Raw genomic sequence first — 26,108 nt, 5'->3', positions numbered from 1 at the left:
ACCCTTAGAAAAAATATATATATATATACATGTGTGTAAAACCTCCTTTTCTGAATTAACATAGAATAATTTTATTGATGAATAAACCCATTTCAGGATGCCTTGAAAAGCAGCACAGTCTACAGACAAGATTATTCAGCAGAAAGTAATTATAAGAATCATACTGAGATTGACACCCAACTGAAACTTTCTCCTAAGTTCTCACTGTAATCAGTGAAGAGCTCACTGTGGTCACTAAGGCTAAGAAAGCAGTTGAGCTGATCAGCAGGTTTTGAAGGAATTGGTCCACTGACTGTAAGATCTGCAGTAGAAACTTAGGCTCAAATCACAAGTAGGAATGACAATTTCAGCACTCTAATCTCAAACAAAATCCTGTTAGACACTGAAGGTGGTATTACAATGAATTTCTGCTACAAGCAAAAGCAGAACAAGCAAATGAGGCTTTCAACCGACAGTTAAGAGCAACCTCATGTTCGCAGGCTCTGCCCCTCATGAGCAACTTTAACCAACCTAGTATCTGCTGCAAAGGACCAGACAAGGATATAAGCAATCCAAGTAGTTCTTGAGATGAACTGTTGATAACTTCCTCCTCCGGCTGACAGGGGATCCACAAAAGAGGGGTGCTTTGCTGAACCTCATACTCACCAACAATAAAGAATTCTTTGGGAATACGGAGGTCAAGGACAGTCTTGCCTGAGGAAACCATGAAATGACAGAGTTCAGGATCCTAAGGGCAGGGAGGAGGATGAAACGCAAGCTCACCACCCTGAGCATCTGGAGAGTAGACTCTGATCTCTTCAACGATCTTCTTGGAAGAGACCCATGGGATAAGGCTCATTCTGAGGTCACTAGTGATAATCTTTGATCATGGTGTCTGGGAGAACTGTTTGAAGACTATAGGAAAGCAAATATCACTCCTGTCTTCAAGAAAGGCAAGTAGCATCAAAGGAACTACCACGACTGGCCTGGCAGATGTGGGAAGAATAGTGGATATTGTCTACCGGGACTTCAGCAAGGCCTTTAACACTGTCTCTCTTAAGATCCTCAGGACAGTGGGAGGAGACAAACTCAGGACAGATGACCCAAATGAACCATATTGCTATTCTATATCATGTGACACAGTGAAAAGTAATAAAAGGTGTGAGAAGAAGGTGTAAGGGTGGACATCAGGATGGACATCCAGAGTTACAGTTTGTCCTAACAAGTATCCATGAGGCGTGATGGAGCCCTGCTTTCCTGTAAAAGGTTGAACATCTGACTGGGAATGGGAAGCAATAAATGAATTCCTTATCTTGTTTTGTTTGTGCACACAGTTTTTGCTTTACCTATTAAATTAAATTGTCTTTCTCTTAACACACAAGTTCTCACACTGAAACTTTCTAATTTTCTACTGTGTCCCACTGTGGGAGAAGTAAGCAAGTAGCTGCATGGTATTTGTTGACTGAATTCAACCCACATCACAGCATTAGTTTGCCATGGATATTATGAATATCATGCCTTGTCTTTAGTGCATCTATGAGGAATATTTTGTTTTTAAGCTAGTTGAAACTCAGTTCAAATCACTTACTGCCATTAGTAAGGATGGGGATGAAGGTAGCAGAAAGGAGCGTCTGAGTTTCACTCAGCATTTTGGCAGAGCTATGTCAGTTCTTCTACGGTGGTTAAAGGTCTCTGGAGAATTGGGAAACAGCAATAAGATATTCAGTAGAAAGGAAACAAAGAGGGGAAGAAGAGGAAGGCTTTATGATAGCCTTTACTGCCATTATAAAAAACTGCCTAGAAAGTATAGTGGCATATATGATCAGTGATTATTTTTCTCAGATCCACAGAATAATTGAGACATTGATGCAACTGGGGAAGGAGAGAAAGTTGTAAATGTACTGACTAGATAAGCAATTAAACAAAAGTATTGTGAAGCAAAGACTAGAGCTATTTTATGTTTCTTGTCGGTAATTGAAATAACAACAAAGCTTTTGTGATTGCATGCAAAATACAGCTTGGAGAGATTAAACTGCTGCTGAAGATGTATCAGTGGCACTGAACTGTAAGTTCATTAAGGAGGCAGTGCCACAATGGTACTTTAGTCTCTATCATCACTTTCACAAGAAACTTAAAGATAAAGTCTTGGCTGAAATATATTTTGGAATTGAAACACTTGACAGAATGGATGATTGCATCTGATATTGAACTCAAAAACTATATTTAGTAATTGCTCAGAACGGGATGGCACAAGTCAAATGAAACTGTCCACATAGTGGAGCAAAAACCCCAAACCCTTCTGGAAATCAAGTAGACGAAAAATACAGTTGTTGGGTAATGTGGTAAAATCTTGCCTGTGTGCACAAAGGTATACAGAAAACAGATAGTGGAAGCCTGACTGGCTAATCCAGGCCCATTACAGAGGCCATCAGCCTATCAAAGGTCCACTTCCATAAGGCTAGGGAAGCACACAGACACATAGCAGTAGGAAACTCAAAATGAGTACTCAGAGGAAAAGACACTCTATCTGATCCACTCCCAGGGTTTTCCTGGGAGACCCTCAGCTCCAGTGCCTAGATGTAATGAATGTGATGAACACACTGGGACAGGTTCCTCATGATGAGACAGTAGCAGACTGTCTTTAGGACTAAGGAGCATCACTGCCTAGGAGAGTGAAACACATTATCATAAAATCACAGAATTGTTGGGAGTTGGAAGGGACTTTTAAAGGTCATCTAGTCTAACTCCCCTGCAATGAATAGGGACATCCACAACTAGATCAGTTTACTCAGAACACCATCCAGCCTGACCTTGAATGCCTCCAGGAATGGGGCACCCACCATATCACTAGGCAGGCTGTTTCAGTACCTCATTACCCTTATTGTAAAAAACATGCTTCTTATATCCAATCTAAATCTCCTCTCTTTTAATTCGAAACCATTTTCCTTTGTCCTGTCACAACAGATCCTGCTAAAGAGTCTTTTCCCTTCTTGCTTATTGCCCTTCTTCAGATCCTGAAAGAGAGGGATACATCTCTAGATCGCACAGGACTTACTATGGCATGTTTAAAGAGAAGCTGCAAAAAGAAAAAGAGGGATTTAAGTGATTTGGGGAGAAGATAGGTGGGCAAGGACATAAAGAGAGGTCAGCACATTTATCGGATCACATCCTGAAATAACTTACTGAATTCCTTTCTAACTTTTTACCTGGGTGAGAGACTTCTTGTATATGTATAGGTGCGTATCATGTTCAGGTGCCAGCAACTGAGGAGACTGGGCCCCAGGGGAAGCTGCTGGGCAGGCTGCGTAGTAAGCTCTGCTGCTGAAAGCACCCACATTCTACATATGCATACAGATGTATTCTCTCTCTAAATGAAATCCATCTTGCTCAGCCAAAGAAGCTTGGATGAGGCTGGTGGTGCCATCTGTGTTTGTGTGAGTACTTTGCACGTCCTCACATAATTCAAATGGCTGGCCACATACACGCATACGTACATCTATACATACATATGTAGTGCTTATGTGTGCTCTGTGTGCATATGCCTAATGGCTATACATTTTAACTCTGTGTGCATATGCCTACTGGGTATATATCTTCACCCCCACTACTGCTTGGATCTGGGGCTACAGAACTGCAGTGGCCACATGTCTCCAGGACTATTGGACACAGCTTGATATATTTTCCTCTAACAACAACCAATGAAGAAGATATCTTAAAACATTAGTGCTGAGGTTTTAGTTAAAAATTTAGCTAAACCTGTAAGCATAAGGCTACTGACTCTTTACTTAGATGTAGGCATTTAATGAAAGTAGGTTGAAAGTCTATATTTTATTAACTTTGATTGGCTTGGGACACAAGATGTAGTTAGTTCACTGCAGCTTTAAGAATTTCTCAGAAGTGTCACCACTGATTCTGTGGCAGAGACCTAATTTCATGCAAAGCAGATAAAATGGATGAATCTACTTCATTTAATTTAATTAATTTAAAAGTTAGAAGTGCTTGCTTAGGTTTCCAAGATCACGGATCTTTTATGATGGAAGGAGTCACCCTGTCTTTCCACTGTCCATGGAAGCTCAAAGATTTTTAAGGACCTAAATATGGAATTAATGCCCAATTAAAAACCAAATACTGAATGAAACAGATCTGGCAATACACTTGCAATTTAAAGGCTAAGACATGATTCATATTCCAGGTCATCTCTTTGTGGCTGCTGCTGTCATTATTGCTGCTGGGCACTGAGTTAATTGCTGCTAAGCAATCTCTACTAGGTTGCAGTTAAAATAAAAACATTAAACTCCTGTAAAGATAATACATATCTACTCAATCAATCCATTAAAATGAAAGAAGCAAGAAAAACATAATAAATGCCTCTTTTTTTTCCCCAGGCAAATAATCTGGGATATACTATATTACAGAATTTAGATTGTGTATAAAGTCTGTCACACAGTATTGTGAGCAACCATCATGGTATCTTATCTCAAAGACAATTTCACTTTAACATTATTTTGTAATCTCAGTGCTCTTTTCAGAAGGCTATCGCGATTTAATAACTTTCAGCCTGCTCATACTCTCTTCCCCCAAGTAATTTACATCAGTCTTTCTCAAGTCAAAATTGTTTTTGCTACATTTAGTTCTCTGACCTGTTGTTATTCTCCTCCTTCCATTTCTACTTTTCATGGAGCTATTGTCACCTATAAAGACATGATCACCTTCCTAATCACTGTTTGCTATTCTCAGTATAAAGGCAACTGAATGATTTTTTTTTAAACTTAAAAATGACTTGACATCGCAACATAATTTGGTGAAACTAAAGTTGTGTAAGCATCTTAAAAAACAACTGTCCGCAGAAAACCATTGAGAAGATAATAACATATCCAAATATATCTTATTTACCTTCTTTAAGACAAAGGTAGTAAAAATACAGAGGAGAAAGGAAAAAACAAACAAACAAACAAACAAAAAAAAACAACAAAAAAACCACTTTCCTTATTGTTAGTAGAGGAGGAGTTGAATTATTTTAAATTTATATTTTGAAATTAAATACATATACTATATGCTATATGAAAATTACTCCCTTATCTCATCAAATTCAAATTAAAGTACTTTTCATTTAGGTCACTTTCACACATTCCACTCTCTCCCTACCCTTTTCCCATACTCCAAAATTTTGCCTTTGATTTTGTTGAACAGAGATAGATTTGGGACTCCACTGATGTTTTATTTCATGTACAGGCTTTCAAATATAAACGGTGAAGACTAAGGGCAAATCTCACACAAAACATAGATACCTGCACCCACATTGTGCCCAAAGAGGTAAATTGGAAAGGACAGAGGTGAGGGGTAGTGATGAATACACCTGGGAAAATTCTTTCATGTTCTATTACAAAGTCTGCCTGCCACCATGAAGCAATCAACTGAAAAACTTACATCTGATTATATAATTCCCCTCATTGCAAGAAAGAGGTGGGGGCTTAGCATATAAAAAGGATTAAAAGTGCGTTCATTTTGAATCTACTATTGTTTGAAAAGAAAAATATCTGATCCTACCTCTTCGCAGGCGGTCCTGAAATCCATGTGCTATGACACAGCAAGTGATATTTGTCTAAAATAGAAAGAAAGATTTCATTAGAATGAAAAAGATATTGCAAAACATAAGTTATCTGTCTGAGCTGAACAATTGAACTTGCCTTTGTCAGGTCCAGTTATAATCATACAAAGTTGCAAAAGGATTAGAAAGCGTAAGATGTTATAAGTAAATTCTGCTCCTTATAAAGTAGACAACTTGGTTTCACTGGGTATGATCAGAGGTATTTCTCTGTTCCCACTATCTTGTCCCTCCCATGGGGCATTCAAATTTATTTTTCATATTGCAAGGACGACTCTATTTTTCATTTCTTTTCAAATGTAAGGGCATACTGGAAAGTAACACCTCAGAAGCAGACAGTTAAGAGCTGTTCTTCAGAATGCACTCATTCTCATGAAAGACTTTTTGCTTTTGTTTTTCTTTTCTCCCATAACAAAGGAAACATTAAGAACCAATACCTTTGTCTCACATTTTATTAACATACGTAATCTCTCCATGAAAGCCAGTATTATTTAACAGAGTGTCAAATGCAGAAATATTTATGAGTTGAAAAAAAACCAAATGTTAGAAAAGTCATGAATAAGTGTGAGGGCTAGCAAAATGTCATACCAAATCCTGTGATTATTACTTTGCTAGAACTTTACCTGGAGTGTCCTCATCCCAGTGCACACTTATTAATTCATTTATTTATGAGTTAAAGGTACCAGAGCAGGCTTTTATCGGAGGACCAGAACACTGTCCTGCTGCTGGTTCTACAATATAAACTCTCATTCTTCTGCATAAAAGATTTCCACGAAACCCTGAACAAAACAGACACTTCATTCAATGCCCTGAGATGCAAAACCTGTAACAAAATGCTTCACATCAAGTAGTTTGTTATTATTCTGAATGAATCATGTGCTTACAATTATTTGTATAAATTTAGTACTTAAAGGTCCAACCTAAAAGCATAAGCTTAAAACAAAACTGAAAATAAATAAATAAATAAATAATGATACAAGATGCAAATCTTAAGTAAAAAATGTCTTAATCTCTTAAGCATCTTAATTTGTTTTACTGCCTTGTACTTAGTTTTATTAAATCCAAGCGCACACGTGGTAATATTCTTTATTTACTGAGCTTTGTCTGTTTTACAGCCTGTGCACCAAGCTTATTTCCAGCAAAGTTAAAAATTGCTAGCTTTGGATAGGTTACACTGCATCATTACTTCCTTGTCAGCTTTACAAGTGCACCAGGAGTAAACAAGCATCTGTATTCGTAATTCTGCTCTCAAAATGCTCATGAAAGACAAGGTCACTATTACAATTTTGAAGGCTTTTCACTCTTGAGGGACAGTTGTTATGAAATGAGTTTGTATTTTTTATAAACTTCTCACAGCTGAGTAAGATGAAATGGGAAGGAGGCTTTACTTCAGATATTTTGTGAATTTTCTAGCTTTCTAGAATCAAAAACTTACACATCTTTAAAATATAAATTGGAGTGCTGCGCAGTGGTATTCTTTTTTAGGCCCTGACTATATCAAATCAGTAACTTCTGCTACAGAAAAAAAGTGTCTCCATTTACACTCTACTAATTCCTAAACAGTGTTCAGGTAACACTGATTCCACAATAAACAATGACTTCAGTTACTTTTCAGTTACATTTTAATCTAAATCCTGTTGAACCCAGGTGTTTTCCACAACTAAGTAATATTCCATCTTCATTTCATTTGTTGTTTTCATGTATTACTCATATATTTATGTATTCATTTAATAAATATATATTACCTTGCAGAAACAAAGTCAAGAACTAAGATGATTCTATGTATGGCTGGTTACCCAAAATAAATTGTAATTTGCTCAGATAATAATATTGTACGAATTTTCATATAAATATCAGCTTTATTGATAGAAAAAAAATCTTTTAAACATCTCAATCACTACAATTATTCTAGCATAATTCTAATATGATGTTATTTATGAAAAACAGGAAACATAGTTCTCTATCCTGTGACTCGAGAAATGTCATGGCAAAAAAAAACACTGACTTTCAGTACTCAGTTTTGTCATTTTTGAGGACAGTTCTCAAATTATAAACACTGCCTCCCTCTACCTGTTAATATTTGGCAAGTCTACCTGCTGACATTTCTTTTCCCTTACATGATATATTACGCACAGAAAAATTGATTATACAATACCCTCCTGACACCCATTTCTTATTGAAATTATTTCTTTAGTTCCCAAGGAAGGTGGCACACAATGTTTCACAGAATTATAAAACAGTTTGGGTTGGAAGGGATATTAAATATTACCTACTTCCAATTCCCTTCCACAGATGGGGCACACCTTCCACCAGGTTAATAACCCCACTTTTATCAGTCTTTCTTCACAGAAGAGGCACTCTAGCACTCTGATCATCTTCAAAGCCCTCCTATGGACCCACTCCAACAGGTCCATGTCCTTCTCATACTGGAAGCTGCACAGCTGAATGCAATATTCCAGGTGGAGTCTCACGAGAGCACAGTAGATGGAAAGAATCAACTCCTTCAACATGCTGGTCATGCTTCTTCTGATTCTGTCCAAGATATGATTCGCTTTTTGGCTTGCAAGTGCACATATATTTCCACATCATGTAACGTTTTTCATCCATCAGGGCCCTCAGGTCCTTCTCAGGGTTACTCTGAACAAGTTATCTGACCAGCCTGTATCTGTGCTTGGGATTGCCCCAACCATCATGAAGGACCTGGCAGATAGCCTTGTTGAACTTCATGAATTTCTCCTGGGACCACCTGCGAAGTCTGTCAGTGTCCTTCTGGATGGCATCCTTCCCATTCAGCATGGCAAATGAACCATGCAGCATGGTGTTGCCAAAACGTTTGCAGAGTATGCATTCAATCTCATTATGCATGTCACTGAAAGTGGTACTAAATTGTACCAGTACTAATATAGACCCACCAAGGAAAACTACTTGTCACCAATGTTCACTTAGTCTATCACTTGGTTAATCCATCAAATTCACATATCTGTAATTTAGAGATGAGGATGTTGGTTCAGTATCACATGCTTTGTGCAAGTTCAGGTGGATGGCAACAGTTGCTCCTTCCTGTTGCAGAACATTACCAAATTTCTCAGGCACATTTTGTCCTTAGTGAAGCCATGTTGACTGTCCTCAGTTATATTGTTTTCTGTATGCCTTAGCACAGTTTACAGTAGGATCTCCATGATCTTACCTGACATGGAGGTGAGAATAACTGTAGTTACTTAGGTTTTCTTTTTTCCCTTTTTAAAAATGGGGGTTGCACTTCTCTTCTTCTTGTCACTGGGAACTTCACTGGACTGACAAGTGCTTTCATATATAACGGACAGTGGCTTAGCAACTTCATCTGCCAGTTCCCTCAGGATCACTGGATACACGGATTTGTGTACCTTCAGGTTCCTTATATGGCAGTTCTTCATTTTCCTGGTCCTCTGCCTTTGGATTCTGAGACTTCCTTTGGGAAAGATGACTGGAGGCAGTTTTTCATGATTGATAATAAGATCTTCTAACATTAAAATGATATCTAAGATGTGTATCTGGAACTACAGAACTATCAGCACAAAACCACATTTCCTGCAGTTACTGTACCTGTTCTTCATGCATCAAAATCTCAGTCACTCATCTCTGCAGCACGGCTTGCACTGTTTCTGTATTACACTGCTTCCAACTGTTTCTTGGCTGTGGTACAGAGTGGAAATCAAGCCTATTATCAAAGAGGTTTTTTTCAGTCCATCAAGCAATTATTAAAAATTTGATATTTTGGAAACAGCATACAGAAGTTAAGATTACAAAGTTCATTATCTCATATATCAGCTCAGAAACTTCATTGTTTTCCCTCTTTCCCTCGAAAAATTCACTAGATTATTAAATTACAAGAATACATATAGTGCATCACACAGGCATTTTATGATGCTATGCTGGTAAAATGTTCTAATGATAGTAATTTTCTCCTGCTGTTATACACAATATATATATATATATATACACACACATATGTAAAACCAAGAAATCCTAAAACCAAAGCATTTTTAAAACAATAAACTGTGAAATCCACCACTGACTGATATCTCTTGGTCTGCCTTTGGCTAACCTCAGCAATCTTATCTTGAAATCCCAGCCATGTCTAACTGAGCATCTTTGCAACTCTCTAAAGAACTTCCTTCAGTCTCACACAAACATACCAGTGCTTATGAGCCCAGAGACACCTTCAGCATCAGAATTACATTTTTCTTTTTGTATCCCCATCCATAAATTGCTTTGGAACAAACAGTGCTCCATAAAGTGAGAATTAAAAAAAAAACAAAACAAAAAAACACACACACACAACTCAATTCAACTCAAACACAACACAACTCTGCCAAGCAGAATATATGATTCAAAGAAAAGTAATCGCTAAAAGAGAAAAAGAGGCTTCCTCTGAAAAACTTTGGGACATGCAATCAAGGTTATGTAAACAAGCATGCTTCAGAAAGTTACTTTGCTTCCTTTCTATTTGATTTGCAATCTGTGCTTCCTCACAAACTTAGGTACCAAACTTATTTAGCGCATCTCTACTGATAGATGTACAGGACGCAGCACATGAATGACAGTTTGGGAACAGAATTTGACACCCTCTTGACAGAACAAGCAGTTATTCAATACCAAAGAAAGCATTTACTGAACTGTAATATTATGGCATTTTTGTTCTAAAGGGAAATCAATGGCTAAAACATAATGGCAAAGTTGAAGGCTAAGGCAGCCCTCAGAGACAAAGCTTCATTTAGGATAATGCATTGAGCACTTGAGTTATGCTCAGATCTTCCCATAATAAATCAGATCATACTCCAGTAGCATGATGCAATTTCACCATGATTGTATATTCAGGTATTTTTAATAAAATAAGATAGCAAACCAAAAGAAAATTGCATGGACGCATGACAGTGATAACACTTTGTAAAGTTTTCAAAATAACACAAGCTAAAGAGAGTACTACTGGATCAGCAGTATAAAATACTCAACTCTCAATGTTATTTTTGCAAACAATAGAATATTGTATTCAAAAACAACAAATTAATGGAGAAAAGTTGTATTATCATATACAACTGAATTTATCATATCATACCACTGCAGCTTGCATAGTCCTTACTCACCAGGAATAAATCACATTTTTTTTTCCTTGGAAAACTGAGTAAACAATTTTTTTCTCCTCTTATTACTTACCTTCCTGAACTGGCGGAATCTGTCTGGTGGTTTAACTCTGAGAGCTATCTGTCTGCATCTTCACAGAGATTTGACCTCGGAAGAAGCTTACTTATACAGAGACAGTCTACAGTCACAAGAATGTCCACTGTCTGAATTGCTTACTGGCAAGCAGACTAAAACCACGTTTCAAAGGCATAAATACAAGATCTGTGACCAATTGTGACAGCTATTAACTAATAAACTATGTTTACTTTTAAAGTCTTTCTCCTGCCTTCATTGCTACCAAAATTGTCTGTGCTCCACTTTCTGGAGATATTTGAATCAAATATCAATCTCATTTCTTTGTGTGCTGGAAATGAAGTACATTTCTATGTAACTGTGTAGGGTGTTTTTAGAAAAAAATGATTAAAATTTATTACTGATTATCCTTTATCTGTAGCATAGTTGGTCCTTTCTGCTTTGGGTGGGGGTTGAGGGAGGGGATCTGGGGGGGGGGTCTGGGTAGGGTGGTGGATAAGTAAAGAAATAAATAACATATGGGGAAACAGAGGCATTATTTTAAATACAAATTTCATGAACACTTCTCTATTCTGGACAGCTTGCCACAAAATGCTTTGTGCTGGAATAGTTTTCTGAGACACGTACACAGCACAGGAATCCAAAGGAACCATTTAGTAACCACAGGCTGACAACATATTCTGTTATTGTTTTCCAGATTACTTCCGTTATGTTTCATTTGAACACACAGTTACTTAAATTCAGTTAACAAAACGTGTTTAGTCATCTACTGTTGTAACATATTGGACCTGTCTGTCGAAAAATTTCTCCATGAGCTGGGAATGTATTCCCCATATTGAAACACATCTTTACTTCTCTCATAGAATGCAATACACAAAAGAAGTATTGCACAGTATTTCAGCTTCAATGAATTAATTCATACTAAAAGACGCTTGGAAACCTGGACACCTGGAACATATTACATGTACTTCATCTACCCAGTAGTTCAAAGAACAAGGCAAGGTTTGAACTGAGCAAATACGTGACTGCTTTTTGTTTGTTTTTTGTTTTGTTTTGTTTTGTATTGTTTTTTGTCAGTGAGCAGCATAAACTTCTGACAAAGCTTTTTGACAAAATGTCCAGCTCTCGGCAAAGCACATGCTTCAAAAGAATTGAAGTTGGCAATTAGTAGCTAACAAGATTTCTGAATGTTTAATTCATGTTACCACAGTTAAAACAAGAATTATATTTACTTGCTAGTCATAATTTATTGTTTTAATTGCAAGCATTTGTAATCAGCATGCAGAGTTAAGGATGATTCAAAAATAAGTGAGCCCCAAGGCAGTATTAACTAAATGAGGTTATATTGGACTCATGGTTATAAATTCCAGTATTATTTAGATCAAAAGTTATCTGGTGCCCCACAACACGTACAACACCTACATGTAACCCAGGCAGTATTGGCTTGGCAAATGCAAACTGATAAAAATGGCAGAATAAAAAGAGCAGATCAACACATGGTCTTTTGCAGGAAAAAAAAGCAGTACTAAGGGAGAATCACTTGAAAAAGGCAAGATTAATGTCAGTGGACTGCTACTGTACGGGACTTTTTGGGGGAATGCTCTACAACAAACTAGGACGGGAAACTTCAGGTTTAACTCTGGGTTAAAGCCTGGAATGTTACTAGGCAAATAAATAAATAAATAAATGTTCTTTCAGTTTTTCAGTGTTCTCTTTTGATGATTCTCAAAAATTATCTGAATACAATTATGCATTTAATTTTAACAGATGTAGAACAGATACCAGAGACTCAAAGGAGCATGCATATCCACGTATTCTGTGCTTCTATGAAGGCAGTACACACTGTTACATAATTTGGGTCAATTTCTTAGTTTTACCTATATAACTGTGCTTCCTAACAAAGACAAACAGAAGTTCTCTATCTGCTACCACAAATTGCTTTTTCTCTTTGTTATCTCTCAACACAGAACTTACTTGTAAAAGAGATACTGGCAATTCCTTTGCCATGGAAATTGATTCCCAGTCAAAAATAAATTTCATGCTTCTGGCATTATGTCTAAAGCAAACAGTTTGGAGTGAGACATTCAACATCATGTTGCATCTTTTGATTTCATTTAAGTTTAAAAAAAAATTAAAAACGCATTGTGCCAATCTCCTAAGAGAAGTGAAGAAATCAATTTTCAATTGTAAAGACTCGGGAGGTTTTATTTGGCATGGTTCTTGGGAACTGCTTGAAGAACTAAGCTTATAACAGGAAGTTTCTACTCATAAAATTTAGCATGCCTTTTCAAATTAACAAGAAGGTAAGATAATGCTTAATAGAAAAGTCACAGTTTAATATAAGTTTTACCTTTGTCTCACCCTAAATTTATTACATTTAATCAAGAGCCAATGTAATGAGACACAGATTTATCCTTGTGAAGTCCCGAGTGTTAGGCAAGCACAAAAAGTTGGACTGATGCAAAAATAAAAACAAACAAAACAAGCACAACTAATTCACAAATATGGAAAGAGGATAAAATCAGTCTGACTACACAAACCTGTATGCAGCAAAAAGGAGTGGTAAAATATACAACACAGTTATGAAATTGTTTGGGCTAAATGTGCTTTTTAAAAATTTATTTTTGAAAAATTCAATCACAAACTTTCCACAACTCTTTGCTCCACTATCTCAGATTCAGAGTAGTAAACTGTGAAATCAATACCACAAAATAATTTATATTTCCTATCTGAAAACAGGACTACTACTTCCTTTTTGTAGGGAAGTGTAGCCTTATCAAATACCAAACAATGTTTAAAAATTAACTACTATAAGTGCTCTAGCCTGCTCTATTCTTTGGTCTGTGTTTTGGATGCATGTATTAAAGGGTATACGTACAAATGCAATGCAGTGTTTTATCAAAAAGTATGGATAAAAAGAAGTGCAATACACTGATGTCTAAGAATTCTTAGAAGGTCTTATAAATTCTTCCAGAAACTATTTAAGAGTCTCTATCTGTATTTTTAGTATTAATAATTATGTGACTTCGACAATACAATCAATTTGTTTGGATGAATTCCTCCAAATGAAACAGTATTATACTATCCTTCAAAAGGCAGTATGTGATGTAATTCATAAGTACAAGAACATAGTGTATCATTTAGAAATGGTAATTTTATTCTGTTCTGTTTTGACTTTCACTAAATGGAAATGGAATACCACATTTATTTGGGATTTTTCATATTCTGTATATGACATATATTTACACCTCTACACAGGTAACAAATTCAAGTTTATTTCAGAAGCTCTTAAATGGGAAAAATATATTTCACAGTGAAACCTGAAAAATTTGCATTTCCCTCATATAATACATTGCAAAAATTACACTTAAAAATCAATGTAGTAATATAGAATTAATAACTGTAAGCAAAATCAGACTACGTGAAGGAGGAACACAGTACCAAAGGTAATACAAAAGTGATTCATTTTATTGATTAAAGCATCACCTGAATGTTTTGATTCCAGGCAACAATTGTAAAAAGTTGCACATATCTGCTTGTTGTTAATTGACTGATGAGCCTTCCATATAACAAGGAAAATTCAAAACAGAATTTCTGAACAGGTATGGCATTGTTTCTCTTCATATGCTACCATTTGTATGCATTGGTATACATTGATAGAGACTGAACTAACAAGAAAAGCACAACTGAAAGAACTGGCAAAATTTAATTTAAAAACAAAAAATTCAAAAGATTTATTAAGTTCATTGAAAATGAAATGATCAGTTATTTTAAATTCCCCCAAGGCAGAAAAAAATAAATTAAAAATCCAAGTTTCATTTGAAACTTGATAACCTAAACAGCATTTACCTTTCTTCATTTTCAAGGGAGTGAATATTGTTTGACTGACAACTAATCACCAAAACTTTTTCATTTTACTTTACCATCTGTTTTTATGAAATAATTCAGAGTACTAGAAAGAACATTCTTATTCAGAATTCACAAGGTCAAAACACTGTCTGACATGTTGTAAATTACCAGGCTATACATCACAATGTAATCAACATGTAAATTTTTTGAGATAGAGTGGTAGTAGTGTTTTCAAGTGTTCTCTTGTTTTACATCTGTAAATGTGAATAAAAATTTTGTACTGAATTTGTATCATTTGAATTTGGGCAAGCTGCTACGTGGCCCAAAATGAAGAGGGTACCTTGTTGAGAAAGGATGTCAAATGCAGCACCGAAGGACACTGGGTTTTACTAGTCTTTTCCTTGGAGATGGTAGCAATAAATGAAACAGCCCAGTAAAAAGCCTGGCATCAATTAATTTTCAGTGTTTGTTTGGTATTTAGAGCTTGCTTTTAAGTTGGCATTTACTGTCATCCCTATTTCAGCAATTGATAGATTTACTATAATTTGGAAATGGAATTCAGGTATTCAGGAGTAGAAAAGCTAGGGGAATATGCCTGGAAGCTACATAGGGAGATGGGCAGATAGCCCATAGATAGAGTACACTAGATCAGTACAAGCTGGCAGAATAGAAGAAACCAGTTATTCTTGCTTTTGTCAAATCATTATTATTTGCTGGCATACTGATCAGAAATGACTGAACTCAAATATCAAAATTAACCTTCATTAAGAAAAAAGCAGAGAACAAGAGAAATCCATCTCCATAGACTGGAGATTATAAGAGCCAAAAACTCAAGCATCTTATTTACATGGGCTAAGAAATCTTGAGATCGTAACTCAGCCCAGAGAAATTTTCTGTCTCTTATTCTGTTGGGCCACTGATTTTTAATGTCAAAAATATTTTCTGTAGGTTTTATTTTCTTCTTATAAGGTATGAACTTAGCGGTTTTCCATAAATAACCAAGTTAATCACAGGAATAATTTGGAAAATATAAAAACAATAACAAAGGCCGACTTAAAGTAATATGATTAAAGCACTAATACGCAGCTTCAGACTGAAGTCAGATCTGCAACTCAGCCTCTATTACCAGATCCCACATTCAACAGTGGCTTTCCTATCTAAGAAGAATTCCTATGATGGGTATTCACACACAATCAATACCCACCATTAAAATCATTAAAATCACCACTTGTTTGCCATCTCTGAAGAAACTACAGCTACATTATAAAGAACTCCTTAGGATTATTGCGACTATTACTCCAGTATCATCTTATCTGCAAAGTCACTTATAAAGACAGTATCTACCATTAGAACATTAATTTTCCTCAGGTTAAGAGAAACAAACAGTAACGTATTTCAAATATACTGTCCACAGTACAGGTATTTCTAGCTATTAGAAATACCACAGTCATGGTTTGCAGACCTCATCATATATATATTACTCTAGAACAGTTATTTATACATATAGCAGATATAGCATATTCAGCACTTGCTAAAAACAAACATCAATTACTTGACTTTTTCTTGGCTGGAAAGCTGGGCTCAGGTGAACCTAATGAGATTCAACACGGCAAAGTACAAGGTTTTGCACTTGGGCCGGAAGAACCCCAGGTACCTGTACAGGCTGGGAGGAGTGGTCCTTGAGAGCAGCTCAGCAGAGAAAGACCTGGGGGTCCTGATGGACAAAAGACTCAACATGAGCCAGCAGTGCGCTCTGGCACCCCAGAAAGCAAATGGGATCCTGGGCTCCATCAGGAGAGGGGTGGTCAGCAGGGGTAGGGAGGTGATTGTCCCTCTCTACTCTGCTCTTGTGAGACCCCATCTGGAGTACTGTGTCCAGGTGCGGAGCTCTCAGTACAAAAAAGACATGGAGATTTTGGAAAGGGTCAAGAGGAGGGCCACAAAGATGATCAAGGGGCTGGAGCACCTCCCCTATGAGGACAGGCTGAGGGAGTTGGGTTTGTTCAGCCTGGAGAAAAGAAGGTTGCGGGGTGACCTCATTGCAGCCTTTCAATACCTGAAGGGAACTTACTCCCAGAAGGGGAGTAAACTCTTCGAAAGGGCTGACAATAGCAGGACTAGGGGAAATGGTTTTAAGTTAAAAGAGGGAAGATTTAGGTTGGATGTTAGGGGGAAGTTCTTTACTAGAAGAGTGGTTAGGTCCTGGAACAGGCTGCCCAGGGAGGATGTGGATGCCCCGTCCTTGGAGGTGTTCAAGATCAGGTTGGACGGGGCCCTGGGCAACCTGATCTAGTAAATGTGTATGTTTGGTGGCCCTACTAGGCAGGGGGTTTGGAACTACATGATCCTTGAGGTCTCTTCCAACCCGGGTCATTCTGTGATTCTGTGTGATTCTGTGACTCAATCAGCATAATTAGACCTTTAAGTTGAGTTTTTTATATAATTGCAACAAAAGCCTCTTTAACTCCTCTGAGTTCCAGAAAGCAGGAACTTACAGCAGTACTGCTATAATATCATCAAGTCAAGTTTATTTATTGTCAGAATGGTCCTGAAGTGGTACACTGTCAGAAGATATAATAAGAGAACTTGAAATATGCATAATATGCCACAGAGGAAAACAAAGCACTTAAAGCACTCTAAAATTAAAATAAACACATTTAAGCAGACAGTGAGGAAATCTAAAACTAATCAGAAAACAGCCCTTTCTCTGTAACAGCAGCATTCATCACTGAAAGTCTTTCTGTATGGCACTGGATTGCACTGGGTTGGTGACACAGTCAGCCCAGCTGTCCACACAGTTCACTTTTGGAGGCTACAATGCCAGCCATAAAGGTATGGAAATAAGGATTAAAAAAAAAAACCTGAATATAATCTGCTTTCCTCTTGAAAACAGAGGTTGGTTCAGATTACCACTGATGAGTGGTAAAACACACTTCTTTAGGAACACCAAGCCAGAAGACAATGACACTGGTCACGGGACATGTGGCTGAACAGCTACAGGAACCAACCCGAACAAATTGTTTACCCACCTCATTTTATTTATCTAATTGTCTACCTCACTGACTATTGCTCTACTTTGATTTTTACTTATTATGTTATAAAACTCATTGAAAGCCAGGATGGCAAAAACTGGAAGTCAAAAGAAATTTCTCTTTGGCAATAAACTCCTGGGTACAGTCATTATACTAATTGTAATGTAGTTGAGACTAATATTAGGAACTCCTAACTATGGTTATCATAAGAACTCCATCTTTTCATTCACTTGCAACTTAGACAAGTTTCAATTGTTTGAACCTTTTTTTTTTTTTTTAATTTATTTATTTATTTATTACAGGCTTCTTAGTACAAACCCTTTTTTTGCAATAGTATAGACAAATATATAAAAAAAATATTTTTAAATATTATCTGTCTCTGAAAACAAACATAAGGACTGGCATATTTATTTACTTAATAAACAGAAGAATAAAAAGCTATTGGTCTTGTGTTAAAAAGCCTTACAGTTCCCACATCTGCAAAAGCATCTGGAAATTTGACATAAGTAGAGGCATTAGCTGTTTAGGCCAATTGGGAGACCTTCTGGGCAATGGGCAAGTTGAGAGACAAAAGAGACAGTCCTCAGGAGAGAGCAAATGAAAGTCTGTAAGCACCACAGAGCACCTGCTTCCAGAGATGAGACAGCCAAAATTGAGAACTCAAAATTCTATAGCCATGATAGTATTTTACCTGTTTTATACTACAGAACACTAAAATTAAGCAATGCTAGTATTTTATTATACATACTGTTAAGCAGTTAGTATAATGGGCTAAATCCATTTCAGTCAGTACTCTTCAAAACAAGAGACAGCATGGTTAAGTAATTAGTATGCAATCATTCTCAACAGGCAATTTTCTTGCAGTCTTCCTAATTGGAGGATAAGGCTGTTAAATATGACCGATATAGGCTACATTATGTAACCACTCTCCATGCCAGAAATCAGCTTAATTAATAACATAAATTATGAGCTTCCTTTTGTGGAAACTCACAAAAAGCAGCAGAATATCACAGCCATTGGTACAGTAGCTGCAATGGCATCTTTGAAGGTTCCAAGCCTACCAAGAGAATAGCTATGTTTAATTCAAGTATTTTCCAGCTTATAATTTACCGAAAGATTTTAAACATAAGTCTTGAAAGGAAATACATCTCCAGATTTAAATAAATAAATAAATAAATAAATAGATCTATATTGGTACACTGAAACAGTACTGAAGAATTTGTGCATTTCAGACAAAGTCACTAAAGCTAAGCAGGAGTTTTGCCCTTTGTTTTACTTTCCAATATTCTCAGTCAAGAGAGAAGAAGAGAGGCCAGAGTTCAGGTCCCAGTTCCTTTATTCAGTTTAAAATCTATTTGAGGGAATAGGAAAGCTTTAGTTTAAAGACTCCATTCCCTCACTTTGTGGGGCTATGGAGCTGGATGAGGTATAACTACTTTTTCAGTATATCTTCCCACAATGGAAGCAGGAAACTTCTGTAAACTATCCAAAATGTGAGTGTATTAATAGATAGAACATCATGCCGCTCTGAGAAAATCTATGAAAGAGGAAAATAATTTTTAAGAAGAAAGAGAAAAACATTAAAGAAGAGACCTGAGATGTTTGATAAGAAAAAGGGTGTGGAAAGAAAAAGATCTGCAATAAAAGAAAATGGAGAACAGGAAATGAGATAATAAGGAAAGAGTGGTAAGAGTTATAAATATTAGAAAATGAATATTAAAGAAAACTTTACCTTGCAGAGAGATGCGGAAATAGACTTAAGTTTTATAAAATCATTTGCATTCCCAAATTACACATTCCCACATAAATGTCAGCTTGATCAAATTCACATTTACAAAGTTAAAGTTGACTATTTTCTTCATCAATGGTATTCCACATTCATTACATTTCATTATACATTTTCAGGTATATGAAGAATCCCAATTGGTTTTCTTTCCTCCCTCTCCTCTCCCCCCTCCATTCAGCTGACCTGGAAAACAAAGATTAATCTCACAGAAAGGAAAATAACACAAATCTTAGGGTTGAGCTGGCAATAGGAAATAAAGCTGAGAAGAGCAGGTCAGGGATGCAATAAGAGATACTTTCTTTACATCTTCAGTTACATGGTTCCAATAACTATGCCATAGTTCAAATTCTTTCAGTAAGATTAACAGAACTATCAAAGTTCATTGCTTGTGACACGTCTCCTGAAAACAAATTACTTAAGTGCAGCTTTGGGTACTACCTGAATCACTATAGCTTAAAAACATTCCTTATCAGTGTAGAATATTCAAGTGAAAGAGGGAGATATAAAGGAAACACATTCTGTGCAGATGTTCGGTGACACACTAAATTACAGTGAATGAGCCGATGTTACCAGAACACAGTGATGCAGGAAATGAATATGGGTATTGTGGGGCTGTACAGTATGTTTGAGGATCTGGGATTTGGCAAACCTGTCACAGAGGAATGATTAAGGCAGGAAGCTCAGCTAAATTAGGACCATGCAGCAGAACAAAATACATGACTATTTTTAGAAAATGTTGACATTCACATAGCCCAGGGGAACGACTGGCCTCTTACTTTCAGTGTGACAAAAATGGCATCAGAGTAAGTTACAAGGACATACCAAGTGTAAACGCTAGAGAAGTAAAATGAGACTGATAGAAGACAGTGTGAAATGATGGCTTAGGAGTTCTGTAAAATAAATGTCAAGGGCTCCGTTACCCAGAGTCACAAAAATATAAATCCTTTTGACAATTAATGAACATGCTACTGAGTGAGTTAGTTTGGGACACCCTGGGTATCAAACAGCTTTATCTCAGCTTGAATACATGTACAAAAAAAACAAAACAAAACAAAGCAATAACAACAACAACAATTTGTGAAGTATAAATACTGACATTGAGTGGGAATCCTTTGGGAAGGTTCCAGCTTCAGAAATGTTCTGTGCATGCTGTGTCTGTGATACTTCATCATATTTTCAAATAATTCTTCACAGAGCATAACAGATCAAGCTCAATTTAAAATAAAGTGAAAACCAGAATTCTAAAGAAGGTATTAGAGACATGCTTCCTTGTTTAGAAAATGCTTCTCCATTGAAAATTGAGATTTCTTTTGTGATCTGCTTATATTACTTCTCCTAGCAACAGCACAGTTTCCAGGTTATTGTATTCCTCCACTTTTAACAGCCATCAGATTCGGTCTAAAAGAAATGGTTCCTTCAATGAGAAATATTTACATTTCTTGCTACTTTGACTACTGCTTTATAGCAATGATTTTCAGACAGCAGTACTAACAATCATTAATAGGCAACCTACAAAATACTGTGCTGTTGTGAGAATTTGTAACCTATTCATTGAACAAGAACTTTAGCTTTGGAAGATTCGCAGGACTGACAACTAGTAAATATCCATCCGAGTTTCCATCCACAGTGTTTTTAATTCTTGCAATCAGTGGTGAGAGAAATGCCATGATGTCATGTGAGTTACCATGTCAGTCCTTCCAGGGAATGAGACAATGGTCCTCACAAAGACTGAAAAAGCAAATATCCAAGTTTCTCTTTACAGTTCATATTTTCTAGAGCTTAAGAAAACCAAGGAGAAAGGAAAACAAACTCCAAACATGTTTTAAGCAAACTTCAGTTCTGTTCCATATTTTCCAGTAAAAACAACAAAATAGTCTATACATTTATTCCTGGACAGATTTTCTTTTAAAGAGTAAAACTTGTTATCCCACCTTTCATCATCCAGGATCAAAAGCATATGCTTCCTTCTCAGCCTTTCACTGAGCTGGGCTTCTCCCTTACAGAATTCCCCCTCCATTCCTAATATACCTGACAGACTATTGTGACATGAGGCCATATGAAGACAGATATTCTTATGTACAGAGGAGTTTATCAAAGGATTTAGAGTACTGTTTGTCAATCATTACATTCAGCCACTAAGCCTTTCCACTCAGTAAACAAACAAAACATTTAGCTCTTCCTACCCAGCGGTGAACAGACTAGTCCTGCCCCAGTCTTGAAAGTAGTTTTTTGTACAGGATTTTTATGAGGACCTTTCAGCTGCCATGAAACTCTCAAAAATAATTTAAGAATTGCCAGTACAATGAATCATTTTGTTGCTTGTGGAACAGGGCACAATGCCAAAGCTTGTATCTTCAGAATTTATCCCACAGAAAACTGAGGTACATATGCTCTCAAGTTGCCAAATTACACTTCACTAGACTGCATTGTTTTTATTCCCTTTCAGTATACTTGATAACACTCAGCTCCTTAGCAATTTGTCTTTCCCCAGGCTAGTTGCTTGTCAGCCCCCAAGACACTAACTCTTCAATGACAATAGACAGTAAGTCAGTTTCCTCAGGGACTCAAATGCCTCTGTGGAAATGTGTGTATCATAAGGAATAAACAAGAGGAAGTGGAGCTGTGCACATATTTGCAGGGCTTTGATCTCAGAGGCATTACACAGACACAGTGGAGCACTGGGAGGGCTTTTTAGGAAAAGCAGGCAGGGAAGATAAGGAGGGAGGTGTCACACTCAATGTCAATGACCAAATAAAATGTATGGAGCTCCATCTGAGTGCTATGAGTCAAGATAAAATGGAGGGCAGGGATGGATGACATAGCAATGGGGATCTACTACAGGGCATATGACCTGGATGTTATATAGTCTACGTATAAATTGAAGCAGCCTCATATTCACAAGCCCTGGTCTTCATGGGATCCAAAAGGTTCCTGGATTACATTGATAACTTCCCTTTCCAAGCGACAAAGGTGGTAGTGAGGGGAGATGTTATGCTCGACCTCATTCTCACCAGCAAAGAGGGACTAGTAGGGAACGTTCAAGGGTAGCCTTGGCTGTAGTAACCCTGTAACAGTGGAGTTCACAATCCTTAGTGCAGAAAGGGATGAGCAAAGTAAATTCACTACTGTGGACATCAGGAGAGCAGATTTTGGTCTCTTCAAGGATCTTTCTTTCTGTTTTTCTGTTTCTCTCTCCTTCCCAAAGAACAGTTTTGAGAAAACTGCATTTAGAAGTACTCAAATATTTAAAGTTTGAAATACATTTTAAATATTCTACTGAACTCACCTTTCACAACAATGAAGTCTGAAGTTGGATTTTCTTATCCCTATGTATAAAAAAATTATGAAGACAAAATTATTTTGGGATTAGCTAACTTCCAGAAGTAATAGATTTAATGAGACTTCGTAATTTGGTGTTAATACTTGAATTGCATTGTGAACTATATCATAAAAAATAAATAGTATTAGACCATCTTATAAAGATATGACATTTTTTTGTAGAATGATAACTAATCATTGGAACTTGAGGAATCTATAATAGCCCATGTGAGCAATATAAAGTACAAACTCTGACATACACTATTATAACAATTACTGAAGAGTTTCAGGGAGGGAAATTTCATATTTACAAGTCTGCATAGTACAGCACACAGTCCATCAATATGACAAAATGTACTTAGAAAACACATAAATTAGTATAACTGTTTGAACTGTCATTCAGGCTGTCGCTCAGTTGGTCCCAGAGAACACTGAGGTTATTTTTCAAAATTTAACATTTTTGTTAAATTGATGTATCTAAAAACTATATTACACACTTTCCTTCTCTACTTCTTCTTGTATCATACTTTGTTTTAAGGGATATAAAGAAAAAAACAACAAAAAGATTAATTCTAGACTATGAATTACTTGGGATGGAAGTGACCTCCAAGATCACTGAGTTCAAAACTTCCCTTCCATGGTAAGAGTTGCCAAACACTAAATCAATCTGCCCACGAACCTATCAAGCCTGGCCCTGAATGCCTCCATGCCTCCAGGGATGGGGAATCGATAATCTCTCTGGGCAGCCCATGCCTCTGCCTCACCAAGCTCCAAGTAAAGAATTTCTTCCTAACATTTAACCTAAAATCTTTCTGTAAAATTGTTGTGTGATTTCAACCATAAGACTTAAAAAAGTCTCTCTTCACTACAGTAATTTTCAGATTTCATCAATACAGCATATAATATAAATTATAATAATAAATTTAATACAAGATATTTAGACCACGACAAATCTTAAACTCTAATCTGTAAGTTATGTGTGAATGAATTATTTTTTTCTGTATTAAGTTTCATCTTGAGTTCCTTGGAAATAGTCATGACTTGCACTGATTTGCATCTAGGTAAAAATACCAACAAGATGGAAAATAACAAAAACATAAAATATGTACTAACTTATCCTTCTCAATTCTCATCTTTTCAAATCTTTTCAGAGCATTATCTCACCATCTCCACAATCTGCCCATATTTTCTCTATTATTCCGTTTAATCTTTTCTCTCTCATTCAAACATTTCAGAAGTTATTGTGTATTTAATGAGATTTCAGACAATCTGTTCTTAGATGACACTATTAGATATATACTACACAAATATTCAAAAGCTTGAATTGAATGATCGTGCTCCAGTTCTCTTGATTCAAGTACTTCAAGCGCTATAGCTTTTCTAATTTCCAAATTCTGAAGATGAGGTATCATGTTTATCATCTTTTTGACAAATCCAAGTCATTTAATCTAATATACTCAAAAAAAGCTATATACATTTTCTTCTCCTTCCTCCTTTTAAATCCAGATAGAAGAAATATCTCTCAAAGTCTGTGAGAAGCTCAAAAACAGAAGACAAAATGACACCTACTAGAATAATATTGCAGATTGCCTTTTCCACAACCTAAACAAAAATTGCTCAAGTATATTCAATTTTAGATGCTTACAAAGAGATGCAACATAAGCTTGACCAGATACCAGTCAGAGGACATTTAAAAACTGCCCAATAAAATGCTACAAAGTTCCTGCTTCAAAAAAGGAAGAAAAACTGCAAGAAGTGAGACACCGTAGTCTGCTGAGCAAGGTCATTAAAATAAATTGTTTCTCAATAAGAAGCTCATTTGACAGATGAGCTGTACCAGGATGAAACTTACTGCTTATAGTTTTATGGTTGTAGGGTTTGTTTGTTTTTACATATGATATCTTTACCTAAATAAATGTGGAGCAAGCTTATATTGGTTCTATTTCAGTTCAGCCACTTTGGCAAATTCTTCATTTTCTGTAATTTCTGAAAAGGATACATAATAAACCTGATAGTGCTTAGCAGTTAACTGTCCTTCAACTATTACTGTAACAAATGACATGATGATTATGGTTTAAACAATGAAACAGATTTGAGAAATTGCTCTCATGCTTCTTGTTAAGTGAGAAATAAAATCGATTGTTACAACTCTATACGTTGTGCTCTGTAATCCCCCAGCTAGAAATCTACAGAAATACTTTTCTGAAACACGAATAAAAGCATATTAAAAATGTGCTAGATTGAGTTCAAAATTCAAAGGGCACTTAAAATTAGAGCACTGAGTAATACTCCTTTCTTTTCCTCAACTACCTCTCCCTTTCACATTTCATGAAACTGTAGTAGGACTAACTTGCTGCAGCAGAATTAGAATTCAAGAATTCAACACTTCTCTTCTACAGCAGTAAGTAGCACAAAGTCTAGCTGCCCTTTACTGATGGTCAGTCACAACCAGCATGTACTTACTAGGTGTTGCCCTGGCAATCCAGGCTGAAATTAAGAACTGCAAGACTGCACAAAGACCCTGATACCACCTATCAAGGGGAAGGTACGGTATAAAAATTGGACCAAATACATACAATTATTGAATGCTAAAAGCATCTTTTGAAAGATATTAAGAAATGTCAGAGAGCTCTTGTAAGAATTGCCTGGTTAATAATGCCAGTTACAGAAAGGAATCTTAGTTAAAAGATCAGTATAAACAGTTTAATTTAAACTAAAGCATTATTTAAAATACTTCTACAGTTTCTGCCATGGGGTTCAGATAATAAAGAACTCTAATCTTAGTACATTGCAGAATAATATCTTTTTTTTTTTTTTTTTTCCCCTTCTCCTTCCTGTGACACTTCCTTTACCAAATAAAGTCCAGTTCAATAAATAGAAACTCATATTTTCATGTAACATTTAGCTTCAAAATCCAAATGCCAGAAGTCATGAAAAGCAGGTGCAGAAGTAACTCGGAACATATTTCAATGCCTACCAGAAACAGATAACACAAATAATTTATGGTTAGTTTCAATGTCTTCATGTTAACTCACAATTACCTAACCAAAACTGAAAGGACACCAGTTCTGCAACTAAAAAATATCAGCCAAAAGGCTCATTTAAGATTAACAACAAGCTATTAACTTTTATCTGCTATTGGAAAAAAAGGATCAGTAAAGGAAATTAAGCACAGCAGGATTTGGTCCAGGTTCAGAATACCATTTAGTGCATGAAAATTCATTAATTCAGCTGAGTTCTCACCATGAGGTGAGAACAATAGGCTTGGCAGCTCAGGTTTGTCTCTCATTGCACCTAACTCCCATGCACACAGACACAGATAGCTGGGCATCCAAAGATAAATACC

At 36.4% G+C, this 26,108-nt stretch overlaps 1 protein-coding gene across 3 annotated transcripts in view; it reads right to left on the bottom strand.

The window, feature by feature from the left end:
* Positions 1 to 26,108, bottom strand: part of SNTG1 (syntrophin gamma 1) — a 312,873-nt gene that overhangs the window by 135,341 nt on the left and 151,424 nt on the right. Inside the window, exons 1-2 of one of the 3 annotated variants that reach the window (XM_015855565.2) lie at positions 22,731 to 22,749; positions 5,527 to 5,581 (exon numbers count right to left, since the gene is read on the bottom strand). In XM_015855565.2, coding sequence (XP_015711051.1) covers positions 5,527 to 5,553 — 27 coding nt within the window. In that variant the 5' untranslated portion in view covers positions 5,554 to 5,581; positions 22,731 to 22,749. Of the gene's footprint in view, positions 1 to 1,567; positions 1,639 to 5,526; positions 5,582 to 22,730; positions 22,750 to 26,108 lie in introns of those variants that run through there. The other 2 variants (XM_015855564.2, XM_032442721.1) reach the window with 2 other exon arrangements.

Source organism: Coturnix japonica, chromosome 2 (genome assembly GCF_001577835.2).
Source record: "Coturnix japonica isolate 7356 chromosome 2, Coturnix japonica 2.1, whole genome shotgun sequence".
Classification (NCBI taxonomy): Eukaryota; Metazoa; Chordata; class Aves; order Galliformes; family Phasianidae; genus Coturnix; species Coturnix japonica.
The sequence above is the reverse complement of the archived record's forward strand: the minus strand, read 5'-3'. Positions and strand labels throughout refer to the sequence as shown.